Source organism: Lineus longissimus, chromosome 4 (genome assembly GCF_910592395.1).
Source record: "Lineus longissimus chromosome 4, tnLinLong1.2, whole genome shotgun sequence".
In the NCBI taxonomy this organism is placed as follows: Eukaryota; Metazoa; Nemertea; class Pilidiophora; order Heteronemertea; family Lineidae; genus Lineus; species Lineus longissimus.
Window position 1 is genome coordinate 4,481,418 of NC_088311.1, and position 12,871 is coordinate 4,494,288.

The 12,871-nt window shown below is 40.0% G+C and overlaps 1 protein-coding gene across 3 annotated transcripts in view; it reads left to right on the plus strand.

The window, feature by feature from the left end:
- Positions 1-11,571, plus strand: part of LOC135486023 (VWFA and cache domain-containing protein 1-like) — a 29,688-nt gene extending 18,117 nt beyond the window's left edge. For all 3 annotated transcript variants that reach the window (XM_064768476.1, XM_064768477.1, XM_064768478.1), the window contains 15 exons: positions 636-773; positions 929-1,029; positions 1,256-1,388; positions 1,624-1,773; positions 2,010-2,324; positions 2,506-2,595; positions 2,768-3,008; positions 3,132-3,326; positions 3,537-3,659; positions 3,837-4,035; positions 4,235-4,387; positions 4,601-4,833; positions 4,999-5,144; positions 5,325-5,555; positions 5,841-11,571. In XM_064768476.1, coding sequence (XP_064624546.1) covers positions 636-773; positions 929-1,029; positions 1,256-1,388; positions 1,624-1,773; positions 2,010-2,324; positions 2,506-2,595; positions 2,768-3,008; positions 3,132-3,326; positions 3,537-3,659; positions 3,837-4,035; positions 4,235-4,387; positions 4,601-4,833; positions 4,999-5,144; positions 5,325-5,555; positions 5,841-6,259 — 2,867 coding nt within the window. In that variant the 3' untranslated portion in view covers positions 6,260-11,571. The remainder of the gene's footprint in view (positions 1-635; positions 774-928; positions 1,030-1,255; positions 1,389-1,623; positions 1,774-2,009; positions 2,325-2,505; positions 2,596-2,767; positions 3,009-3,131; positions 3,327-3,536; positions 3,660-3,836; positions 4,036-4,234; positions 4,388-4,600; positions 4,834-4,998; positions 5,145-5,324; positions 5,556-5,840) is intronic.
- Positions 11,572-12,871: the final 1,300 nt, after the last annotated feature.

The following is a 12,871-nucleotide window of genomic DNA, read 5'->3' on the forward strand; positions in this document are numbered from 1 at the left end:
CTTTCCCGAACCCATGGTACTTGTGTTGCGTTTCGGAGCTCGAATTGTTCGCACGAGGTTTTGACACATGGTTGTACGCGTACCTAGCCGCCTACACCTGACATGTACTGTAATCCTACACATCATGATATGGATGCCGAGTGAATGTCAGAGTCGATACATGTTTCACAGACATATCAGGCAAATTATAGGTTCAAAATGCGCAATGCCTGTCGTGAAACAAAACGCATCGGAAGTACCACAGATTCTACGCTCTACGTCATCAATTTTGTGGTCACGTGCGTCTTGAATATGGTCACGTGAGTCTTGAATATATTTTGTTCAAGGTTGAATATATTTTGTTCAAGGTTGGACATATTTTATTCAAGGTTGAACATATTTTATTCAAGGTTGAACATATTTTATTCAAGGTTGAAAACATTTGATTCAAGGTTGAACATATTTTAGTCTTGAACATATATTTCCTTCTTGAACTTATATTTAACTTCTTGAATGGTAATTCTAAAGTCTTGAATAAATTCCGCTTTGGCTTGCCATTCATATTCATTCAATTCGCAAACACATGCAGTTTGAAGTCAACCTCATGAATCTGATTGTTGTGGCACACATGACCTGACTGTTTCTTACTCTTCCAGATGAAGCTATGATCATGTACATTAGTCGTGGCCTGCTCTCCTCATTGACTGAAGCCAAGGAGGTGATGAAGACCATCGCGATGGAGAATGGGCGAATGGGACATAAAGTCATGATCAACACTTATGCTGTCATTGATGGTACGTAAAGGTGCCTGGGTTCGAATCTGTCAGGAGGTTTTGATAGTTCTAAACCTGTTCAGTCAATGTCTGTCTCCCTCAATATATGTCACCATCAGTTTAAAGTCTTAAAACATTCATGATTGCACTTCTGACTGTTGTTATTGTACTTTCAGATGGTAAACCAATAATGTATGAGAAAAGTTTCCTGCAAGATATCGCCGACCAGAACTTTGCCAAGTATGATGTTCCAAGGTTCAATGTGATGCCAGTCATCGTAAGTATCAACTGAGTCATTGAAGACATTTCTTCGTTTAGATATAGTTCTGGTTACTTCAAGTTTTTTTAGTTGACCGGTGGCTCAGTGATCAGATCTGTGCCTGTTGATATTCAGCAACCCGGTTATTATATCATACATTGTGGAGATAACTCTCAGTCAAAGCTTTGGTTTTCCATCTCGTCACACAACAGCTCTTCATCTCTTCATGATTTGTGACTTTCAGAAAGGTGAAATGCTTGCAGTGAACACAACCAGAGAGCTCAGTGCCAGTGTGGGCACGTTCTTTGCCCCCTTGAACAGGTCAACAATGGACCTGCCTCACTTCTCCCTGCCATATATCGATGCCGCTGGAAAAGGTAAGCATTGCAGACTCTTCAGCCCAGCTTTTGAGGTACTGATCTCTCAATTTGTCAATCAAATCAAAACTGATCCATTCATGGTAATACTCTGGACTTAAACTATTACATTACATGGCTTAAATCTGAAAGAAAGTGTCAAGGTCACTATCAAGATTTACTACCTTTAAATGTTTGTCTCATTTCATTTTAATCTCAGTTTTGTTCAGTACGGTTTATATTCCCAATGTTTCAGGTCTAATCACGAGTATTACACAGCCGACTTTCTACAATGAGCATGTTATTGGCATCACTGGTATTGACCTTCACCTCGGTGACCTTGTCGAGGATGTAACGTATTATGATAATGATAGATCAGCTTATTCTTTCCTCATCAATACAGATGGTAAGTTTATGAATGGTTTAACCTTTTTACGGACGGCCCCTGCTCTGAAATATTAACATGATGAAAATGGTATTGGAAGATGTGATCAAGAGCTTCATATCAGTTGGACAGATTTTACATGTCTTCTGTGTGATCTTTTTTATATATCAAGAACTCCTAATGATTGGTTAATCACCAGCCATGAGGAAGGAAAGATTCAATACTGTTCTTCAATGATTGACATTTCTTCTTAACAGGTTACATCATAATGCATCCATCAATGGCCCGTCCAGTCAACTCTGAACAGCAGCCAATGCACACAGACATCCAACAATTTGAAAACTACCCTGGCTTCGACAAGATTCGCACATCAATGCTACTGTTGGACGAAGGGTTAGGGACACTTTACATTCCCCGGAATGAGACGTCTGAGAGTGTGTACCTGCCGGGGACAGGGGAGACAATCAAGGCCAAGTATCTGTGGAAGAGGGTGCCAGGTGGTGTTCCTGTCATTGTCTGTTTGAAGGTCATGACGGAAGACTTGAAGCGGCGCGATCTGAAGAATGTCAGAAGTAAGTGGATGGTCTTGTTTTAATCACTTCCGCAAGCTCAGAAGTAGTTTTGAGCGACATTTTAAGCCTACAAGGGAAGATTGGTGTGAGAAATTCGAATGTTAGTTATATGTTATTACTCTCAATAGAATTTCTTCGTTTACTGATGCTAAAGGAACTTTCTGTTGTCTTTTCTTTTCAGTTTCTGGTTCTCCCGACATGGTATCCTACAGGCTTGACATTTTACCATCAGACAAGAACTGCATGCATCTGAAAACTTTGTCCACACCAGGTAAGCTGATTTAACTGATAATGAATAATAAACTGTTTGTGTTGAATGCAACTTTACTTTGAGATGGAAGGCCCTTTAAAGTTTCCTGGTTAAAGCATTCAGTCTAGTGTGCTTGATTTTGTTTAGTATTAGAAATACTTAAAAAATTTTTCAAACCCTCTAATCTTTCCAGAAACAAGTACAATGTATCTGTCGCCGACGAGTTTCATTGACCCCTTCAAACATCTGATGGAGACAGAGACAAAAAAGATGATACAAGGATACCTGGCCTACCTCAAGGATGAGACCAAACTCATTGCCAACCCCGGCCTCAAGACAGAGATACGTTGCGATGCTACAGCACTGGCCCGTATCAACAGTGTCTGGGTCAACCGGTATAAGATGAGCTACTTGAATGATTATATTGTGCGGAGGTGAGATATCAATCTAATACACATACCTTGGTCTTTTTTCCTTGATTTAGTTCTTGATTTGAAGAAGATTATATTACACCTTTTACCTTTTATCATTCTAATAAATCTCTTTTTTTACTCAAGATATGTGGCCACGCCAAGTGGTGTATTTAGGATGTACCCAGGGACCTTGATGCACAACAACTATGCTCCAGACAAACGACCATGGTACACCCGAGCGATGGAATACCCAGGAGATGTGACTTTGACAGCTCCTTATTTGGATGTGGGTGGAGCCGGATATATCGTCACTGTCAGTCATTCTATCTATGAGGGAAAGTAAGTTTGGCTGTTACTCTTCTTGTGTATCAATCTTGATAATACTGAGCCCTTCATGGTTGTATCATGAGGCGAGACATAACCATTGTGTTGGGTTGGTCTATGTGCCTTGTCCTATGTCTGGGTATCTGCAACAGAAAGATTAAAGACGAAATTTATCGACAGATATTTCTACCTGAAGTTCTGACTTTGTGCTTTCTTCTATTTCAGAGCTGCATCCATGCATACGCCTGATGACCGGGTAGTTGCCATCATGGGGATCGACTTCACATTGAGGTTCATGTACAAGCTTCTGATCGATGCCATGCCAAACTGTGGACATTCAGAAATAAGGTAAGAGACCTCATCTCCAATGACCCTCTTCTAAAATATGCCATTAATGGACTTGATCCAAATCTGAATCTTAATGCAGATAAAGCATGATATACAGTATTGCATGTTTTGCTGTCTGTGACTCTAATACTTTGCCATTGGTGTGTAACCGTTACCAATTAAAATTTTCCATTGCAGATGCTTTGTGTTCGATGACAAGGGCTACCTGATTGCCCATCCTGGCCTGATTGAGCCAAATGGCAAGGGTCCTGTCGAGATGCAGCACATCACACACATGGAACCACTGGTGGCAAATGATATCCTCAATCACCGCCACTTTGTCAAGAAGACGCTGTGTAATGGTTACAGCGATAGGAAGATACAGAGATATTATCACGTAAGTTCATCTCTTGACATACGAAAGACCAATTAAGTGAAGGTTTGGTTTTAGGATCGGACCAAGTAAGTCAACCCAGCCAGCATTTAACTTACCAAAAACCTACTGGAGCCAAAGGTGGACTGCAGTGAAGAAAAAGACATTGCTGCTTCATCTCATCTTTGTCTAATTCTGATCTTTGTCATCTATTAACTTTCAGTTCAATACGAGCCTGGAGGGCGTCCTGACCAACCTCGTCCATGGTGAACACTGTGCCAAGTACCAGATCACAAGCATTCCTGGAACCAATACCTTCCTTGGTATCGTCAATCAGACTTGCAATATGATCACAGCGTTCTGTCCCTGTAGCATGGTCAGTATACACACATCTATAAGTTTTCTGTTATCAAATTTGCTGAAAATGTGGGGCTGAACCTTCATTGAAAACTTTTATTTGATATGGAGCACTTATTAGCTTGTTTGGTAAACATCTCCCAATATCTGGAGAAACAGTTGTTTCATTTAAAAGACTTGAGAAGAATCTTTGATTTCTTGTTGTAACGTTATTCTTGACTTTTCTGCCCAGGTTGATCGTCTGTGTCTGAACTGCCACCGCATGGAGCAGAGTGAATGCGAGTGTCCGTGCGAGTGCCCACTTGAAATGAACTTCTGTACGGGTAGTCTCCTCAATGAGGAGAATCGCAACCCCAGCTGCCCGATGTATCCCGAGGAGGCAGCCCTGCAAGTTGTCCCATCCAAAGTCAGCGAGGGATTGCCCCAGTGTTATAAACCTCACTGTGAGGATCGGAGGACCAAGGAGTAAGTTTGATATATTTTCGAATTCCTGTGAATTTTTGTGAATTCCGCATAAAGGAGGTAAAATTGCAAACACAAGTAGCTCAAATGCTTAAAAATAGGCCTTACAGTATGATGAAGTTTACTTACATATCTGCAACCATTTCTAATTGAACTTTTTTCTTTCAGTGAATGTTTTGGTGTCATTGACTGTGAATGGTGCCAGAGAGACAGTGATGGTGAAACACCACTGATGGAACCCTACTGTGCCACACAGAGAGTCTGCTTCGGTGGAGTCTATGGGGCACCCTCACCATATAGAGATGAAATCAAATGTGAGTAGGCTTTTTCTCAGTTGGAATAAACTATTAGAGTAGTTGGATTCATTTATGTTTTAGTATGATTTCTCAAGTGACAATTACGAGGCATCAGCATCAGTATCTAGTATTCAGAACAGAATCCCTGGCTGCGTTTTACTTACTATGTTTTCTAACCGATATTGTTTTGCATTCCAGTACTTGCTCAACAAGATGAACAGCACTCGGTGCGGACGACCCCTGTCGGACCAGTCGCTGGAGGCATCATGGGATGCTTCCTGGTCCTGGCGCTGGCTGTCTACTGCTACCGCCATCATGTTCATCGTAATAATCATCAGTATATCACGTCGATACCCGATACGGGGGTTCGCATGTCGCAGCTCGATAATGAACAAGAGGATATTGAACCTCATGAGGAGCCTGGGTCAGGTAAGACATACAACATGGATTTCCTTCTTACTGCAATTGGAGGTCATTCAATACTGAATGAAGTCAATGGAAAACGCACAGTGCAGTTGCATGTAACACCTTGAATAATTACGTACATGTCCATTTTGTCCTAAAAACATTCTACATGTGTTGTACATTTCTTCTTGAGCATTTTAAAAACGATCTTGTTTTGTGGGAAGATAGCAGCTTTCTATCCCTGTCACATGTACATTGATGAACATCGAAACTGAAGCTGCAAATAATCATTCATCTTCTTCGTTTCAGGTCACACCAACATAGTGCTCGCATCATTTGAAAACGCTGCGAGTATTTCACCCTACAGAGTAAACACCATGTACCGGCGGCCGACCACGGGAGACAGTGATCATGGTTACAGCACCATGACACCTCACGAGGACAGTGAACAAGCTAGCACAACATGTATAGAACCTTTAATAGTTGGAAAGGACAGATATAAACCTTCTGCATACATTTCCAAAGCTCCCGCAATACCACCGCCTCCGTCTAGTGGCACCCGGCGGAGTCGGAGCCCCACGCCACCGCAGACGAGGCTCCCTACTCATCACACCGTTATTCCTGAGCAACATGCGATAGGACCCATGACAGTTTTACCTGAGTCTTCCCATCACAACCCCCATCATGTTATAGCCAATGTCCAGGTTCACATGGTGGATACGCACTGATCATTGCAATAACTCGGAATTCAGGATTTGAACTACTGTGCAGTCAATACTCGGATCCTTTCAATAGATCCTAACAATTGAGATTCCCATGAGGAACTATGGATAGTGGATGCCTCTTATCCATGAATAATGGATTGGAAAATTCAGGGTCGTGGAAATCTTCCTGTGTAATGCCGTTGTGTACGTTCTGGACACTTGGAGATTTTCTGCAGTAACAGGATAGACTTCCTATAAATGCGCAGCACAATCTGTGTTCACAAGTGTGGTTTTCAACAGTTTTGAGTCACAAATCAGAAGCCTTCGAATCTTTGTTTCCGGTCACATGACATGATTGTGCTCTCCTTCTTTCAAGGAGACAGACGGAAGAGGTGAATTGGTCATCCATACGTTATTTTGGCTTCAGTAGCCTCATGGTAAATCAGCCCAAATAAGGAAGGCAGGTTGTATCTCAAATGATGTTATGGAGAGGCCTGGTCTGTCATCTTGAAAGATGGAACAGGTTTCTTGTCTCGACTGGGATATGCTGTGTTATGTACAATCAATTTTATTACGTGTAGGACTATCAGGGTATTATTTGTTGTGTTCAAACAGTCATCGAGAAACAGCAGACAAGCTGTGTGTTGGCCAGTGCAAGATCTAGGGCATGGGGGGGTTCGCAGGCTGGTTTTTTCGGTGCTTGCAAAAATCACCAGGTCTTGGATGTCTAGATGTAATCTTTAAATGCAGTGCATTACTTAAAGTTTCAACTTGACTATTCTCAAGTCAGCGGGATTCCTCTTTCATTGTGTGTAATGGTTGCTGACCTGGAGGAAAATCTTATCGAATTTATAACTTATTGAAAATACACAATTAACTAACCTAAATTAGGGTTCAGTTTCTCTCCTGATTACTCACTGATGAAATTTACTTCATCACAACGACAATATAGTTAGTAGTGCCATAAACCGGACAGTGTATATAGGACAAATTTCATGGGTCTTGTTTGTACATGTGTGTGACCATGTGTATATGGAATGTAGAATGTGCTGTTGAGGTGTCCATTCATGAAATCAGCTAGGGGGGAATTTGAGGATAACTTACTGAAGTACAGTAAATTGTCTTTTAAGTCGGCATCTGTAAGTAATTGAGCGCCACTGTGCATGATTCTCATGCAAAAGTACTGAGATTTTGGGGTTTGTAGTATTTCAGTCTTGCGAAACAGTATTTACATACATGTACCAGATTGGTGCAAAAAAACTGACGAAACAATATACTTTTTGTGTCATATTCGCACCAATTTGATGGGGAGGTCATGCAGTTTCAAAAACACTTGTAAAATATCTTTTCTACCTCACTTGTGTTCAGTATTTATATTCATGGGCAAGGGGACTCCAGACTAGTTTTGCGAATTTTCTCAGAACTGAGTCTGTTTCAGTGTTCAGAATAATTTTGGAAATGTCTAAAATTTGATACTTCAGTGTGAATATTTAGGTTGCAAGGTTACCTACTTCCATTTTTAGGCCCAGATTATTAGGCCAATAAGCAGGCCTGTGAGGAGTCGAACTCAAGTTGGCCCTGAAGACAAGACGACCTATTAGCTTCAAATCGCAGTATTCATTAAAAAAATGATGCGTTGAAACAACAATGTGGTCATTATGACAAGAAATCAGTGAAAATTAGAGTCTGATGATAAAGAAATCGACAGAGTAGCATTAATTTGTACAAATGCACAGCAAATTTATCATTCACCAGCATTTGCAGAGTTCGTACAATTGCCATTCTGACAACCCACAGTTGGGGTTATTTGCTGGCAACTTCATAACTGATTGACCTTAACCTAGGAGTATTAAAATATTGAGCCTGAAATCAAAGTATTCATTTTCTCAGCAACTTGAGGGAATTTGTCCACCACTTTTGCAGCTATGATAATGACGAGTTTTTGTGGGGCATTGTTCATATATAATACATGTGTGCTGGTAAAATATTGATTATGAAATTTGGCTTCTACATGAACGGCCAAGTATTTGCTACAAGTTTGTATCAGGTGGTGATCGTTGGTTACGTCAAATACTTCGGCTTTTTTCCGTCCCTAGGTAAGCTATAAAATGCTTGAATGTACGCAACGTGAAGGCATAAGGAAATTCATGTGCTAATCATATAGTTTATATATCATTTATACATCTGTCAAAATTTCATGCACTCGTCTCCAGCAGAAAGGGTTTAAATCCACCAAGAAGTCAATTCTTGGCGCAGTGACGGAGTCCTGTAACATAGAAAACTGGCATGATGTAACCAATGGTCACTACCTCTGTTGGTATCATGATTGATCTGAAGATTGATACAAGTTGGCGATAGTGTTTTGGAAGTACTAGTAGATGAACAGTTGTACTTACCCATACATGTCAGTGAGCAGGAAATCTCAGTACTTATGTACTGACAGGGCATTGAGATTATTCCAAGTTGAAAATTTTTTCTCATTCCAATTACTTAAGTTGTGCAAATGTACTTCAAATTGTAATGTACAATATTTTAAGGTACTTAGGATTCTGACAATCATCCATCATGACCATTACAAGTCAACACAAACAGGGTCCATTCAGCATCTATACTATACCATCAGTGATTTCCACATCGATTTGAGTTGGGTAGATTCCAATTTTCTAATGAAGTACATAAATATTCATGCAGACTTTGAGATATTTTGACATTATGTCATGAAAAAAGGCAGCAAATAGAGCTGGCATCTTCATTCAGCAACTACAGTATGGGTCACTGAGGCTGGGGGATTACACCTTTTAAGAAAATAGCGTGGGAGTCACTGACTGTTGTGTTTTAGTTGTACTTTGTTGCCATTACATGTATGTCTTGAACGTCATCAGTTTTGGAGTTGACAACTGAAGTCATTTGCACCGTAGTTTGGGTGTCTCATGCCGGGTAGCTCTACTTATTCCAGTAATATCCAATGATAGGTGATCAGAATCAATGTACTTGTAATGTGATCAAGTCTATATCTACATTGTTGAACCAAATAAGATGAACACTATCTATGTGTATTGCACATGGGGATTTGGTTTAGTTGGATTGAAACCATCTGTATATTATGACGGGCGTGCAGACTTGTTCATATTTGCTCAATTTAGCATACATGCACCAATTCTGTGGTGATCTTATTATACATACACAATGTCATATGTATACAAAACTATAAGTTATCTTTATATATGTATATATCTATAATGTGAATGATTGATTATATGGTAGTGTTTGTTCATTGGTGTGTCTTAGACAAATGGCTTTTAACCACTGTTCTTATTTTCCTGCCTTGGAAACTATGAGATAAAGACAAAACAGAAATGCTTCAGGCTAAATTTTAGCTCTTCCCATGCAGTGTTTGTTGAGACAACCAACAACTCCAGTTTGGTGTCAGTTAATTTACGAAAATAACTACGTACAACTTGGTGAAAATTTGCCATTTTACCATTATCTAGAAAGTTGATTTACCAAACTCGTCTTGTCCATAATGTCACACCAGCTCTGTGCGGTAACCTAAGGTCCTAGGTCTATAAACCTGTTTCAGACATGTTGTGCACAAAATGTCAACAGAAGAATGGGGTCAGTTGCATATTTTTGGTAGAGAAAGAGCCCTATTTTGGGACTGGGAAGAGTTTATTATATGTTTTATATATATAGCTGCTTACTACTCCCTGCCACTACAGCCGATAACTTTTCCATCTGCCTAATTAACATGAATTATAGGTTAAATTCTGAAATTTTAAATCTATGATTGATACAATATGTATTGGACAAATCATTGATTATGTGAACATTTGTTACAGAGTTCATCAGCTCAACCGGGTAGGGCTGTGGGGATGATGGGTGATGCTCTCTTGGCCAGGTTTGGATTCGATTGTCCCTCACTTTTCACACTTAACGTTTTTCACACTAATACATGTTTGTCAGGAAGATCCAGCAGGTTTGCTCTTTGATTCATGATGCACTCTAAGAGGTGACAGGATAATCCCTGTATGCATGGTCCAAGTAGGATAGTGAGTGATGTAATGCACTTCCTCTCCCTCCTTGTATAAGGCCTTCAAACATGACACTCTCATTCTAGTTACAAAGTGTAAACATGACATGTGAAATGACCTTGTAAGTCTAGTCTCAAAGTAAATTTGGCTGGATTCTACTTGTAGTGCGTACCAAGTAATGGAAAACTAGGGAGTTTCTCGTTTCTCGTTCTTCTGAGGTGAATGAAAATGAAAATCTTGTGGATCTTTCTTGTAATGTTTTGTTCATCTTGCCATTTCTAGTCATGTGATACTGTCACTTTCACATTCAGGCATGTGAAGAAATTTGTAGATATTTGTACATAAATGAAACATGGCAGGTAATGTCTGTGCTACTTTGTAAAAAGAATTATCATTTGCTTTGGGCCTTGGCTGAGTTCTTTGGACTTGGTTCTGTTTCCAGTTCCAAAAATGTTTCTTGCATTTTGAAACAGTTGAGTCCTGGTAGCATTTTAATGATAGGTAGGATGTAATGATTCTGTGTTTATGTCAGGGTCACCAAATCTGAATGCTTCACTGCTCCTTTAATAAAAGGAGGAGTACATGTATAACAAACATTATGTTGTTTGAATAATATTTATAACTTACGTTGCCAGGGTTTTTATTGTTCTTGACAGAAATTATCAGTGTGTGTAATATACCCTGGGGACTGGGTTAGGTATTGGTCACATAATTATAATCATCCATGACACGTCAAAGTGAGCAAAGATTATTGCGTTGTAAATATTTTGTTAAATATTTTGCGGGAACAACTGGATTCCTGTTGCTGTGTTTTTCATGACATTTTGAGTAAAATGCTCACAATCATTTTCACGCGACATTGAAATTTTCATGGAGCATAGTCCTGAAAGTGTACTTCATATTTCATGGAAATTGTCGATCATAGTTTTTTCCTTATTACATGTACCACCAGCAGTTGTTAGACAATCATTTTTTATGACCTATAGCAATTAAATGTATGACGGGGAAGTCACAGCAATTTGTTAGAATCTCCTTCTAAAGCTTTGTTTCAAGTTCTCAAGGGTGAGACCAAAGACTGATTACTCAAAGACTGATTTAAGACAAAACGTTAGAAGAATATCACACAAAGGTTGCACAATACTCATTTTGACTCTGTAGTTGTTCACAAAATCTTTCCTCTGTGTTTATACAGTCTGTCATTGTATTGTCAGTTGATACTACTGTATGTTGAAGTTGTGTTTCTCATAGACTGGTATTTTGTAAAAGTAGTGTCAGAATTTTGTATAAAATATGTCAAGATTAAAATTGTGTCTGATTTTCTTCTTTCTTCTTCCATACATGGTCCAGGGTTGGCGGGCCCGTTTGCATTTTCGCCACTTGCGAATGCTGCACATGAGTGGCAAATGTAAAACTATGTCTGGCTAAAAATTCAATTCAATTTGAATTGCCATGATTTGGCGAGAGAGTAATAGTGTTGTGTGAAAATTGATCAAAGTCTATCAAAAAGATCCACTTCCACACCAGGGAACGGTCGTTAGTCAGTCAAACTTTATCATATTTGCGGGCGGCCGCGCTATCACACGTGCGGGTTGCCATCGTCTGCATTGTAGTTCTACCCATTGCCGCTAGTGATATTGGTGGCGCTGCTGGTCGCCTTACGCATACATTATCGGCTAGTTTCCCGCTCGCTTCGTTGCCATGGAGTCTCTGGTCACGGGTTCCTCGAATCGTTCGTTGATTGGCTAGTCTCAGCACTGGCGGGCTGCGAAATTTTTTTTCGTAGGATACTTGGTACACAGTGTATCTATCATCCAATCAGATAGCGGAAAAATGAAACGTCATCAACTACATTATCATATCACCAGTAGGACCATGTTAGGTAAAGTTACAGGCGTCATGATGTTATATAAAGTTACGAGAAGGTGCCAATAGATGTCTCTACTTATCCTATATTAGTTGGCACATTCACGCTTCAACAACACAAAGGCCTATTGTTATCACAACAAGTCGAACCATTGAGTTATTGGTCTCCTGGACTGGAGACCACTAATTTTACTCCCCATTGAAATGGACTTGGATACGCTACGCTCTAAGAGTTGTAGTGGGAAGGGCCAGGCCCGCCGGTACTGTCTCATTGCCAAACGTCCTTTCTGAAGTACATATCCTCCCAAGTAGAAATACAACATGGGGCAACGGTATATAAATCCGTATGACACCTGTCACATCTTTCCGAGGCCGTCCCTGTCAAGTGCTGCCATCTGAGCTGAGAGATTGGAACTAGGCTTTGAATGAAATAAAAAAATTACGGCCGTTTTTAGGGCGGGGGACGATTTACAGCATGAACCCCAATCATGCTTCTGTTGACCCTTAGATCACAGCTTAGCCTATCTGAACTTAACTTACATACCACGAACTTTATATGTTGCGCCGATTCTCTCAGCATGAGTACTGTGGCATTATCCTACGACGTAATCTGAACGTATAAAGTATAAAGGTAAGTAATTTCATTCACTCCAGACGACTGACTACGTGGTATATAGGAGGTCAAATATACATATATATTACAAAGTGGTTCATTGAGAGTGTTTGACAAAATCTTTATACA